General features: G+C 35.5%; 1 protein-coding gene across 14 annotated transcripts in view; it reads right to left on the bottom strand.

The window, feature by feature from the left end:
- Window positions 1-15,006, bottom strand: part of VPS13A (vacuolar protein sorting 13 homolog A) — a 111,656-nt gene that overhangs the window by 71,555 nt on the left and 25,095 nt on the right. For all 14 annotated transcript variants that reach the window (XR_004500561.1, XR_004500562.1, XR_004500563.1 and 11 more), the window contains 4 exons: window positions 12,520-12,656; window positions 8,585-8,717; window positions 7,683-7,800; window positions 3,947-4,085 (listed from right to left, as the gene is read on the bottom strand). Coding sequence is in view for 10 of the 14 variants with exons in the window: in XM_015652863.1 (XP_015508349.1) it covers window positions 3,947-4,085; window positions 7,683-7,800; window positions 8,585-8,717; window positions 12,520-12,656 (527 nt within the window). In the remaining 4 variants the exon portion in view is untranslated. The remainder of the gene's footprint in view (window positions 1-3,946; window positions 4,086-7,682; window positions 7,801-8,584; window positions 8,718-12,519; window positions 12,657-15,006) is intronic.

Here is a 15,006-nt window from a genome sequence, read left to right as displayed (position 1 = left end):
GCATGGGGAGAAAGGAGACCTAAAATAGGTAGAAGGAACAGCTACTGCACTTGCATCTAACTAGAGAAAACACACCAGGAAACACACTGAAGAGGTTCAATCATTCAACTTCACAGACCAAAAGATGGTCAGAAACTACATTATATGAAAAATCATAAAAGACAAAACCTAGTCCCTCAAAGGGCAGGGAGGACTCAAAGAACTACAACACAGCAACTTCAGAGAACAATAAAGATGAATGGCTCTTTACAAAAATAACGTAAGTGCTGGGTGGGGAAAAAAATTAACAAAGAGCTACAGAAAACATTAGAGCAGACAAGGCTGATTTGCTTTTCATAGAATCGTAGAAACATTTAGGTTAGAAAAGACCCTTCAGATCACCAACTCCAACCATAAACCTAGCACTGCCAGAGACATGGTTTAGCGGTGAACTTAAATGCCACATCTGCAAGTCTTAAATAGCTCCAGGGATGGTAACTCATCCATTGGGCAGCCTGCTCCAATATTTGACAATCATTTTGGTGAAAAAAATTTCCTAATATCCCATCTAAACCTCCTCAGGAGCAATCTGAGGCCATTTACTCCTGGCACTTTTTACTTGGATAAAAGACCAATACCTCAGTCTTTCTTGCAGTGAGGAGCCCAAAACTGAGCACAGGATTCGAGGTGCAGCCCCACCAGTGCCAAGGACAGGGGGACAGTCACTGCCTTGGTCCTACTGGTCACACAATTGCTGATACAGACCAGAATGCCCTTGGTCTTCTTGACCACCTGGGCACATACTGGCTTATATTCAGCTGCCTGTTACCCAGCACCTCCATGTCCTTATTTGCTGGACATCTTTCCAGCCACTCTATCCCCAGCCTGTAGCACTGCTTGGATTGTTGTGACCCAAGCATGGGATCTGGCATTGCACTGCTTCAGACATTAAGGAAAAAAAACAACTAGTAAAGGTACTGAGAGGAGTCCTCATAGTAGTCTTCATCTTTCTTGCAGGAGGAAGCAAAGGGGCAGAGTCTGATCTCTTCTCTCTGCTAACCAGTGACAGGATTCAAGTGAACAGCATGAAGGGGTGTGAGGGAGGCTGACACTGGGAAAAGGTCTTTTCCCAACAAAGTGGTTGAACACTAGAACAGGGTCTCCAGGGAAGTGGTCCCAGCACCAGCCTGAGAGAGTTCAAGAAGTGTTTACCCAATGCTCTCAGGTACATGGTGTTGACTCCTACAGATGGAGCAGGGCCAAGAGTTGGACTTTGATGATCTTTGTGGGTCCTTTCCAGGTAAGGATAATCTATGATTCTTCAATTGTGAAATGCAGTTACGTACAACCCAGAGTAGTAACTGAAAATATGTGAAATACCACTAGAGTGCGCTCTAGAACAGGAATCCTCCACTCCACATGGTTTCATATATGATAGAAATAAATTCTCTTAGTAAAGGTATTCAAATGATTTATTTGTCATCAAGCCTCAGAAAGCAATCTCAGCAATCTGAGTTTGTAAAGAATTCTCACCTGCAAGTTCCACATGCACATGTATAGTACATGTGCCCTGCACAGAGCATCAAAATAAGAGGAACACTGTGCACCTTTCTTCTTGAGTGCCTTTGGCTCTGGACTGCATGGTTGACAACAGTTCTTTCCCTGCACCACCACACCTCCTCCTCTCCCTTGTTACTGCACCTTTCAAAGCTCAGGCTTAGACAATTATTCACAAAAATCATGGTATCAAATCTATACATTATGGTAACATGAAGCATTCATCTTGAACATTGTTTCCAAGGCTACATTTTTCATCTCACTCTCAACATTCCCACATCTCTCTTGGTCCGCAGCCTAAGTAATCTGACTTTACTGAATATATTCATGTCTGAAAGTAAATATAAATGTCTAAAAGTAATAAATAGACTAAGTATTTTAAGAGTCTTGTAACTGTGAAAGTGTCTCATCTGTAACACTTCCCCATTCTAAGAAAACAAGGAGAAAAAACTGTGAAATTTGACTTCATAGTACCAAATCATGAAAAATAGCCTTACACACTGAGAAGTCTTCTTGGACTAAAATGATGAGTGCAAAAATGTAGAAGGATCTGTTCCAAAATGTCTTCTGTTTCACAGCTCAAGAACATTTCCACCACTAACTCAGAATGAAAAGAAGAAAACAGCACTCTGAAAAAGGATTTCACATCCTTTTCAGTTCAGAAATGATGTGATGCTAAAAAATTTCAGAAGAATTACAGCTGTAAGGATGAAAGCATGAGAGTATATCTGCCACCATCAAAGCACAAAATCCACTCAAATTAACTGAATTTAATACCAGCAGTTAAAGTCTGTCAAGTTCTGAAGTAAATGGAAGCTTGAGCAGAAAGGTTTAAGAGTAAATTTTGATATGGATTCACATATAATGCAAATATATTTATACTTGGTCCACAGTCTTTCCTCAGCTCATCAGCATATATCACAACTAATTTATAGGTAATACCAACTACTTCAAGGTCACCTAAAATACTTCAGAAGTAATAGTTGAATTCTATAATTAAATTCAAGTATAGTGTTGTAAATTAGCACAGGACCATCATCTTATTCTATTTATGTAAAAGTGAAGTCCCAACACCTATGCTCAAAAAAAATCAGTCTGCAATTACTTGCACCAAAAAACCAGAGACTAAAGCAGCTTTTGGCTAGATATATTATTAGTATATGAAGAGTGAAAGAAGTCAGAATTAGCCAACATTTTGATGGTATCACTTACAAGATGGAAAGAACCATGGCAAGAAAAACAGTCTTCATTCTATATATATTTTCAATAGATACGTATGTCTAATTGTTGCATTTACTGCTAGTAAATAATATAACCCACAGAAAATAGCAAACTGCAGCAACAGCTTTCCAGAACAGTGCAGAATAATTTGTACAAAGATGGAAAGATAATTATCAAATAATCTAAAAAAACCCAAATACGAAGATGACCACTAGCCCTGTAGAACCAAGTGCGTGAGTTACTAAATAACTGTTCAAAGTATTTACAAGTGGCAGAAAAATGGAGAGCCAAATTTTGTTTTTGACTTTTAAGATTTCACATATATTCTAATGATAGGAATGTTCTGCATATACATAAAGGCATAGCCAGGTCACACAGACTAGACACGTCAAAAATTAGCAACTGTGAGGTAATTTCCTAATTTTGTTAAAAACAGCTCAAAAGGGGAAATATATTTTTCAGGAATAATAGGAAGGGGACAAACTTCTGTTCTGAAGAAGATATAAAACAATGACCCAAACCATTTTGACCAAGGAAAGGCGGTGGTGAAAGAGCAAGAATCACTCTTCAAACTCTTAATCAGTACAAAGAACAACTTCCACTGCTGAGAAACATTGTGTAATGGCCTTGAAATGGGAAAAGCACTGAGGTCAGCTGAAAAAAACCTACTACTTTTGCTAGGCAGGCATTGTTTATAAAACAGATAGTGAGTAGTTTTTGTTTGGCACTTGAAATTCTCATCTAACATCACATAATACTTGAATTTCAAAAATTACACCATTTTGAAGTTTTCTCAACTACATGAAACAGCTGAACCAAAATTCTGGAGCACTCCGATACATGCATAAATGTGAAGGTACAATTAAACTAATCCTCAACAAAACTGAGTATGTTTGTTAGTCAAGATGATTATAAACTACAAATTAATTCCCATAGTAGTAAAATTCTGAGAGGTTCTATTTTAAATCCAAACACCAGACAACTGTTTCATAATTAGTGGCTAAAGTTCACAATCAATTAACTAAACAGCAAGAATATTTTCTGTATCTTTAGAGAAAGAGCTAACTTTTCCAAGATGCACTGAATCAATGCTTGTTCATCACTGTCTTGTACACCTTCCAAAACTGGAATGTTAATATCAAGGTGTTTTTCTGATCATTTTTAATGAAATCTCTTTTAAAAACCTTACCTCGGTCATTTTTGGAGGAGAACTGGTAGCAGGAGCACTTTCTGGCTTAGGAATGCTATCAATTAGCTCCAAGATACTTGTCACCTTCTGGTCTGATATTTGGATAGAAAGTAAGGGCAACTGTCCTGACAGTTTGAACCTGTTTTTTAAAGAGACAAAGTCAAAAGTTTCACAGTTAAAACAATCAATCTTAAATTATTTCAATCAAACTTCACATTATTTTTCTTATGAAAAACATGAAAGTCTTCCTGGTCAGAAATTGTTCATCTAACCACTGCATGTATAGTGTATATATCCGTGTGTGTGTGTGTGTATATGCAACCCTTCTGTTGCATACAGGAAAGTTCCTTGATCAGCAAATACCCACTTAGTAGCATCATTTATATTTCCATTTGCTACAAAGTCTTGTGAATCAGGATTACAAATAGCACTAAAAACCACTTCTGGTTAGGCTACATAAGGCAAATTTTCCTTTCAATCAGAAATTGTTCCCTCTTGTTCATGCATTTAATTTCATTACTTACAATAAATCATATAACTGAGCTTTCACATGGTCTTTTAGAGAAGAGAAGGTGGAGGGTTTTTTTGCATATTAATGTTTAGGGTTCAAACATCAAAAAAAAGAATACAAAATACTTCCTAAAACTCATGTATAGTTCAGCGGACTATAGCAGCAGTCTAAATATTTAACAAAGGAATAAACATATAGCAATAAAGGGCATAAAATAATAAAATAACCATCTTTTAAAAAGAAAACAATATAACATATTTTAAGTGTATTTGAATAGGCTTTGGCCAAAATATAAGTAGAATTATGTCAAACACACACTGAGTTTTTAAAGACTTAAAACACAACTTAGTTTCTCATACTAGTAAGTGTAACAGAAGCAGAAAATTTGTTCAAATAACATATTCTGCTTTTATTACAACTTCTAGTTAGAACAGATAGAGGTCTGTTCAACAGCAAATAGGCAGCACCAGATGCTTATTGCATAGTGTATGAGGAAAAAGACAAGCTACTTCCTTCCACTTTTGATGTGCTTAACTCACATCTGAGTCTTCAAAGCAACATAAAACATAAGACTGAAGAAGATGTGAAAACAAAAAGCTCTGAATTTTCAATCCATTTCAGCAAACTTTGATAGTATGAGAGTATCTGAAAAAAGAGCTTCTGACACTTAAGGAAGCACAAAATTGTACATTTTAAACTGTGACAGTAGCTAGTTTTCTTCAGTTTATGAATTTCTTCACATCCTTACACTTATGAGATTAATTCTCAACTACTATTCTTATTCTTAATTCCAGTTCTATCAGAGAGAAATTTAGACCCTTTCCCCACATCCCCCCCCTGCCTTTTTATTCTTTTATTTTTATGGAGAAGGTTAAGGTCGGTGTGTAACTACCCAAGTTTGAAGGACCTGTCTCTCTACTGTGCTCCTCAGTTGTTGGAGAAGCAATAGCAATTACATATACAATAGCAATTCTCATTTTCATTGCACTTAAACCACTCTACAAAAATTTGTGAAAATTGTTAAAACATTTTTGATGAGTGTTTGTACAACAGACAGCCCATACACTTAGAAGGAAGGCACTCAGCAGATATAAAGCAGACAACTGCAAATAAGCTGGGCTCTCTGAACTGCTTTTAAACAAATGCTTCTAAGGTTTGGACAACCTCTGTATGAAGAATCAGTTACACCCCATTTGTAGAGACTGAGGCATGGAGAAGCTAAGTACTTCAACTGATGAGGAAATCTGTGCAGAACTTCCTTCAAGTTCAGACTGGTTGTGAACAGAGAGAAAGAAATGTTAAAAGAATGCCATCCTCAAAGCTGCAAATAGGTATATTCCTTCACACTGGAATTTTTATTGTGTTTATACTGAATGCTATTATACAGGATGCTCTTAATATTGCTATCTTAATACTTTCTTCATACACCTTCAAAAATCATGACAGACTCTCAGTCACCTTCCTCCAGAAAATGAAGGAACCATACAACAGGATAAAACAAACATTAAAAAAAATATAACACAGGCTACAAAATTAAAGGATCATATTAGTGCTTTCAAATGTGAAGCAACAGAAACCGTAAGGAGCCTCCTATTACCAGAAATGAAAGAAATGCAGATATTCATATTCAACAAGCACATAAGTTAATTTTAAGGATTAGGAACTATGAGTAGATGAAAATACAGATGAACAGTGAAAATACTTTGATACAGTAGTCATTAACAAAATTTCCTAAATCGGTATTTTTCTCAAGGCAGCAATATAGAATTGTGCCTTTATAAACAAAGTCAGGACAAAGCCTAGTAAATTCATTAGTATTTTGAACAATAAAATCGCAAGGAATTCAAATTAGTCCAATGGTCACTGAAAGACATACAATCAAGGAATCAAAAAATAGAGACACCCAATCATTTGCTTCTCAGATGCCTAAATGTAAAACAGGGGCCTTCCAAACTAAGAAACTAATTTCTAAAAATCTACTACAGTAAACAATAATTTTGGTACTAGGTTTTGCTGTAAAACCAACATCTTTCCATTCATTTTTCTCAACAGAACTATGCTGCTCTATGCATACAGTTCCAAATATTAATATAAAAACTCTGGAAAAATATAATACTGGGTCTACAGTACACTTGCAAAAACTGAAATATGTATGTAGCTGATGTGAGCATAATACCCTATTCAACTATACTAAAATTTACAGTTCAGAGGATTCTTGCTAAAAGACAAAAGCTACAGTTAATCTTTATCATTTATGCCCAATGTGATATAGAAAAAAATTAGGCAGAGGTTTTCCAGAATCAGTTTGGACACATTAATTGCCAAAGCACACCTGGTAGCCAAGACAGTTAGACAAGTAGTAGCACAATACTGTTACAAGTGTACTCATTAAGAGAAGATGCTCCTTAATCCAGGTTATAACTGTGTAATTTTTGAGAAATGTGAATTACAAATCTACATTAAAATTATTTCATTCTGTTATATGACCATAGAACTGAAATCTCACTTTCTACCATAAAAAGATTCCCATTAATTGCATTCCCCTTATTTGATCTTCTTCACCAAACAGAAAAAAGTAAGGAAGGAAAACATTAAGATGTTAGTTTTAAGCATCAAAATGCAGAATCTGGCCTCTAAGGTTTCCAGAAGGTGGCAGCACTACACTATGCAATCTTTACTAACAGTACTAATTATTTTCTTTTGATTGCTACAATTTCCTTAACTAAACAAAATTTTGCTAGAAAACCCTAAGTGAGAACTCAAGGCATTAAGAGCTGTTTCTTGGAGAAGTGATCCATAGCAGGTAAAATAACCAGAGCAATAAGCCAAATGAAAAGAGAGGGAGTTTGACAGCACATTACTTTTCAAAATATTTCTTGCTATTTATAGAAGTGATTTTAAGTTCAGATTTTTAGCTCCTTGGCATTTGGAATGAGAACTTAAATGTAGCTATTATGAAGACTGAATTAGAAGAGGCAGTGATATCTTTAATACGAATCTCTAAATATGTTAAATGCAGTACTATAATATTCTATCACCTTTTCAGTATCTGAAAACTTATTTTAATTCATTTTCTGTTTTTCTAGAAAAATGTATTTTACTTCCAAGATTTAAATATAGCCAATGCAAAAGTGCACAGGCATGACCAGATCCTTATTTTTTCCCTCTTTTTCCCCTCAAAAAAGTAACTTACCATAAAACTTCAAAATTAGGAAAAATATATACCTGGGCATTCTTGCATCTGTAACAACCATAGCCCTGCTAAATTCCAGTTTTACATCCAAGGGCTGCAAGATACACTGAGATGAATTTTTTAGCTTCCGAGCTTCTCGCCAGTTCTCATCTACAAGAGCAAAGAAAACCTACTTTAAACATTGAAAGAGATTCCTTCTCAGTACACATCACAGAATTCAAGTATCTGATATCAGCATATATTGCTAAAAATTCAGATGCCATATTTTAAAGCTCTATCAACAGATATATTTATACACACAAAATATAAGACTAATTACGAATTTATCCTAGTCTCATCTACCCAGTTACCCCATCCAGGGGTAGACTTCTAAGGACACAGTTCTTAACATGCATGGTACTGGGAGTTTAGGGTCTGGATTCTCCCCTAGAATCACAGGATTAAGAATTAAATGCTTAAGACATCTCTGATTATGACCGACTCTATGTTGCTAGTTCCCAAAATACTAAAGTTTCCTTTGATACCTTATTGAAGTAAATTGACTCCAGTTCTTGAAGTAGTTTGATTCTCATTCTTTCTTTACTCTCAAAAAACTGATCAAACCTACAACTACTTGTGGATTCTGCTTTAAATCTGGAGAAAAGCAAAGGCACTGAAGGAAAACACCATAAACAAAGTAGTTACAGTCTTACCTTTATTATGCAACAAATCAAATGAGATGTCTTTAACAAAAGGAATTTTATTACAAATTTGCTTAGATTGGAAGTTTGTTTTGGAAATTTGTAACATGTTCATAGTACTGAGTTAAGAACACTTACGTTTGAAGAAGTACATTCCAAAAGATTCTCCACTGTTTCAGCAAAAAATATGTGGCACAACAACCACCACATTATATTTAGTCCTATAAAGAAAGATTACTTTCAGGAATACTTGCCATGTTTGCTGTACAGTAACTGCATACTGCTGAGCTGGACATCAAAACTGTCATAAGCTCTTGACATTATATCTTCAATAGAGGTGTGTCCTACTTTGATTTCTGATAAATCAGAACGACTTTTGCTCCTCATCTTAAATCAGACAAAAAAAAAAAAAAAAAAAAAGCAGAAATAAATTTCAGAAATATTCAAAGCACTAATTCTACAAATACTTGTTCCTACCACAAAAAATTATTCAGTCCTCACTATAGGTCAGAGTCTTAAAACGATCACAGCACAGCAGCTAATATCTAAAATTCCTAGCCTGCACTGCAACAAAAACCAGAGTATTAACAGCACCTCTTCCTCAAAGAAAGAAATAAAAAAACAATTCAAATACACTATGTACTCTGTACAGAGTAATTTTCTTTAATAAGTGGCTTATACTCCAAAGTATAAAGTCTCAAACCCTTTGAAACCAGTAGCATAATTATTCAGAATTTTTATATATAAAATATTACTGCATTAAACAACTCAGACACATGAAATTTATTTCTGAACCCTGTTGAATTCAGTTCTGACACAGAGGTGAAAAGATTATTTGGACTGTTCATCATCAATGTCTTTCCTTTAATATCACTCAATATTCCTTCGATTCAGCTTTGAAACACCCATACATCTCTGGTATTTCACATTTGTATGTGCCCTCTCTGATGTTCATCTCTGATGAAAAGTATCTGTCCTCATCCTTATATGTCTAATAATTCTGGATTTATATTTGATTTTGTCAAACCCAGGTAATATTCAGAAAAACTAAAAGAGGTTTGAAAAATAGCATCTAAGACACGGCATTTATTTTTCAGTACTGCTGGACTGTAAGTCCATTGTAACTTTTATGTAAAAAATAACTTAGAGATGCAAACTCAGAACAACTAAATTAATAACCCTATTTATCTAGTGAGACACGGTTTTAATTTTACATGCCATTTTTCCTCCTGGGGCTTGATCTTTTCCAGTATGCAACAGAGGGAAAAAGACTATTTGTTTTGTGTTAAGCATAGTCATCCAACAAATGACCCATCTCTGACTTAAGCATATGTCACTCCAAGTGAATACAGAATTACTAATCATGTCTTGAGAAGCAACTGAATTTTCTCTTATGATATTTCTAATTTCTATTAAATCAGAGAAAACAATCTAGGAGTCACATTCACTACAAAAATTACTCATCCAATTCAGGAAAAAGATCTCACAGACACACACTGAAGTCTGATTTTGAAATGTATCCTTCTATGTAATTCTACCAAGAATCCTTCTTGTATGGAGGTGGGCTATTAGATTTAGGATTAGATCCAGGAGGTTGTCTCATGCACACATACAGCTACAAAGTGCCAACTCTACAAACTGCCTACAAATGACCAACATTCAGAAGAGCTCGTGAAATTACTTGTCACTGAAATAACTTGGATTTAGAACCAGATCACAATTTTTCATATCTACAGAGCAATATTCTTCACTAATTCTACTTTCCGAAGCAATCCAACACATTCTTTTTAAACATGACCTATTGCATGGACCTACACTTGGACTGGGGCAGCCTCTATTACCAAAGCATGATACCACCACAACTGATGCATTTGATCAGAGCTCTGGCGGGAACATGCTGTCATGCAGGTGCAGGCTGCAGGATGTGCCTGACTTTTATGCCAACACCAGACAGCAGCAGTGAGCACACCAGTGGGAGGTGTGCCCAGGCAGAGAACCCCTCTGCTTAATGATAGAGCTCAGGGAGGAGGGGAGCAGGTCGAGCTGATTCACAGCAGTTGGAATGTGAGCCAGTGAGTGCCCAGGTGGCCGAAAGCAATAGTGTGGCCAGCAGAACAAGGGAAAGGATTGTCTCCTTGTACTTGGCACTGGTGAGGTTGCGCCTTGCATACTATACTTTATTTGGGGCTCCTCACAGTAACAAAGACATTGGGGTACTGGAATATGTCCAGAGAAGGGCAACAATACTGGGAAAAGATCACAAGTCCTGTGAGGAGTAGCCATGGGAACTAGAATTCTTTAGTCTGAAGAAAAGGAGGTAGGGCGGGCCCTTGCCTTAAAACTACCCGAAAGGAATCCGTAGCTCTTGGGGATGTAGGTGGGAACTTATCTCTTACCCCAAGAAACAAGCAACTGAACATGCAGAAACAGACTCAAGTTGTGCCAGGGATAGTTTAGAATGGATATTAGGAAAAATTTCTTCATTGAAAGCGTTACCAAGCACTGGAACAGGCTGCCCAGGGACCTGGTCGAGTCATCATCCCTGGAGGAATTTAGAAGACACGTAGATACGGCACTTAGGGACATAACTCAGTGGTGGACTTGCCACTACTGGGTTAATGGCTGGACTCAAGGATCCTATATATCTCTTCCAATCAAAGTGATTCAACAGTTCAGTGATCAATATAGGCTGCTGGCAATGGGATTGAGAGCTGCACTATGGAGTAGAGCCTGGGGGTGCTGATGGATGAAAAGCTGGATGATACCTGACAATGTACACTTGCAGCCCAGAAAGCCATACATACCCTGGGCTGCATTCAAAGCAGTGTGGCCATCAGGGTAAGGGAGAGGACTCTGCTCCTCTACTCTGCTCCTCACCTGGAGTGCTATAACCTGTGGAAGCAGGTTCAGAGAAGGGCCAGAAAAATGATCAGAGGGACAGAATGCATCTCCTCTAAGAAAAAGGCAGAGAGAGTTGGTGTTGTTCAGCCTGAAGAAGAGAAGGCTCTGGAGAGACATTTTCGCAGCCTTTCAGTATTTACAGTGGGCCAAAAAGAAAGATGGTAACAGACTTTACCAGGACCTGTTCTGACAAGTCATGAGGTAACACTTTAAAACTAAGAGTAGATATAGACTAGATATAAGGAATTTTCGTACAATGAGAGTGGCAAGACACTGGCATGAGTTGCCCAGAGAGGGGGTGGATGCCCATGCCTGGGAACATTCAAGGTCAGGATGGACAAGTGGCTGAGGAGCCAGATCTAGTTAAAATGTCTCTGCTCATTATAGGGAGGTTAAACTCAACTTTAAAGGTCTCTTCCAAGCCAAACCATTCCATAATTCTAACTGAAATCACATGTTCAGAAGGTAATTATGTGGAAATTACATAGAAAACTAACTCTCTTTAGAAAGATTTTAAGATTTGAAATAAATTTTTACTAAAAAACAGACAGCAATCCAAACAGATAGTAAGCGTCAGAATCAATCTTACCCAGAGTACAAGTAAAAAAAAGTAAATTGCCTGTACACATGTAAGATCATTTATCCTGAAGAACACAAGTTCATCAGTGAGTAAGAAGATTACTAATAATATGGAAAAAGTCTCTTTTCTTTTAAAGTCTATTTCTATTTTATAAAGATAAATTATAATTTTACATACTTTATGCAAGGGAAAAATCAAAAAGATAAATCATTATCTCAAACATTCCTCTAATTTAATCCAAATTATCTTTAAAATCGCCAGTATGTTTACTTTTCTCATTTTAAAGTAAATTCAGTGACTAAAGGGTAAGTAATAATAATAGGAAAAATAACAATACCATTTAATCATGTAAGAAAGAAGTTCACTATTTTATATTGTAAGGCAATGTAAAAAGTTACTAGGTATTTTCCATGTAACCGTCCAAAGTATCCACAGCAGTTTCATACTGGGGAAGGAGTATTTTCTAGCAATTCTTTTGCTAGAAAAGAATTTGCATTGAACAAATCTATTGAGAAGAGTTCAGTTCTGCCTTGACTAGAAAGCACTCTAAAATAAATACCTAATACATAAACTGCAAGAGGTACTTTTACTTAATCATTACCATAAAATTCAAATTAAGATACTGAAAATCAGGTAAAAGCTGAATTTTTGGTAAATCGGGTAAAAAGAATTATTTTTGGTAAAATACTGCATTGAGTAAATACATACTTTAAAACTACCAAGATCCAGAAGTAGTAAATTTGATGTACGATCATAGAATCCTTTTTGTGGAACAATAATGTATGAAGCCATGAGGTTTATTTTGAGGTCAAGAACTTTCTGGGTTTCAATAATATACAACAAACCTGAAAAAAGAGTACAATTATTAAATATAAAGAAACAGAAGTAATTAATAAAGAGCCTATGGGATTTTTTAAAAGCAATAAATATAAAATCAGGTCTAATTTTAAATAAGCACTGTAAGCTAGATAAATAAGGTACATATTCTCTTCATATTTTTTCTGACCAATTCATTACAGACACTCCTTAAAGAAGCACAGAGTAGATGAAATTATGATAGCAAACTACTAACTGACAAGTACGGACAACAACATGACATATGCGAACTCAAAAAAGTTTCCCACTGGGCAGAGATGAAATGAGAAGAAATGGAATGTGAACTGCTACTTTGAAATTACTGAGTTAACCCACTATATCCCATACATTCAGAAATTTAATTGCTCTAGAATTTTTTATTGGCGGAATCCACCACACTGGTGAAACTGCTAGTATTTATTGACACTGAAATACACAAGTTTACACAAACTGCTGATAAACATCTCCATCTTGAGATACCAAAGATATGCAAATAAAGAATCTTACAAAAACTATGTTTCAAAATCATGCAATTAGTTGTGAAAATTAGACAGTTATAAGTTTTGAGGTCAAATTCTGTTTTTTTGCTCAGCTGAAGACGAATGAATGGCATTGCTTCAAGTTAGTTCTGCCTTATGATGCAGCCACAACTCATTAAGTATTTCCCATTTACAACAAGCTGATGATCACAGAAGTAGAGATAATGAATTATGAAGATGACAACATGATAGTCAACACATCCATTGGCAAGAGAATAATTAGAACTGTTACAGTATCAAAGGTTGTCCAGTCACAGAAGAGCTAGGCCAGTCAGTGAAGAACTGGCTGGCAACTACATTGCAGCATTTGCAAGACAAAACGACTTATAATAATAAAAAAATATTTTTCAGTTTGCCCTGCCTAGTTGAATTTGAGTAATGTAGAAAGGTCAAACAAATATTTTCTTGTTTCTTTTATTTGGGAAGAAAACACAGAGGAATACATAAATTGAGCTCTGGTAAACCAAGCTTTTGTAATGTGTTTTAGTGCTGAAAATCATAACTATTCCAGTGTAGCAGGTTCCTTAAATTTTGCAGTTCACAGTTCCCCTATATTTTCCAGCTACCTTCTATTGCTTCAAAGAAAAACGTTAAGGACTCATTCTTGAGGTCTGAGCATATTAATTACATTTTTATGTTACATTTTTCTTATTCTACCTCTGAGATTAGCATAGTCCTTGCAACAAAATATTCTGCAGATCAAATCTTTTATCCCTGGCAAGTCTCTAAGACTCAGACAAGATTTTACAAGCAATGTACCACAAATTTTTAGAAATTCCCATCAAATTTTTCATTTGTAACTGGAACAAGGTCTTAAGTTGCTCTGGACTACTCAGCAGTCTTGTGAGGGTACAAACCATATTGGATATACCTCTACAGTAATATGCTTAAAATGTAATAAACACAGAGCATGATTTCATATTTCCACAAAAAAATTTATTATTATCAACATCACTATATTTGGTGCTAATGAGAAGAGAACCAAGCATATTCTATCTAGGCAAATTTAAAATTTCATCTGAGAAATGAACAATGAACTGTTGTATCAATGTACAAAATATCAATCAAGAAATTTCTGAAAAAAACAGAAAAGCAAGCACATAATTCTGGTTAATCTTAGTCCTTAATTAAATAGCTCATTCAAAGAAGAACAGAAGAACTAATGAATAAAAATACTATTGACACTTGATTTCCCTCCCAATACTAGCCTGATAAAAGCCATCAATTAAATAATCATTTTTCTTGAGTTTTCTTTAAATCTTTATCACTTGAGTATTCAGATTTTTTTATACTTACAATTTAATTATTAATAGGTTATAAAATTAAAAGAGGTTTTAGAAAACATCAATTGGGGTTTTTTTTCCTTTTAAAAAGAATTTATATATGAAATCTCCCCTCAACATCCACTCCTATCCACAGAGACAGGACACTGTGCTGGACACATCTCTGATTTAGAAGTCTCAGACATCCTTACTGGAACTAATTAATTCCACAGATCTCAGTGTTAGTCTTCACAGTATTCAGCATTTGCATTCATGTCTTAAAATACAAGATCTCTAGGGATAAACAGGATGAAATGAAAACTAGTGAAACAGCTGTAAAACTGAGCAGTTGGAAGGCAGATAAATGTAGTTTATATAACTTGAACTGAGTCAATCCAAATCCAAATCAATATTCATCAAGGAAGTCAGAAAATTGAAAACACCTATACAAAGGCATGATGTCCTGAAAAACAAGGAATCTGAAAAGGATGTAGAGGTTAACTTAGGGGACTAATATCCCAGAATCAGTATTTGGAGAC

The sequence above is a fragment of the Parus major genome, chromosome Z (assembly GCF_001522545.3).
Source record: "Parus major isolate Abel chromosome Z, Parus_major1.1, whole genome shotgun sequence".
NCBI classification, from domain to species: domain Eukaryota; kingdom Metazoa; phylum Chordata; class Aves; order Passeriformes; family Paridae; genus Parus; species Parus major.
Note: the sequence above shows the minus strand (reverse complement) of the source record. Positions and strands in the feature narration are given on the sequence as shown.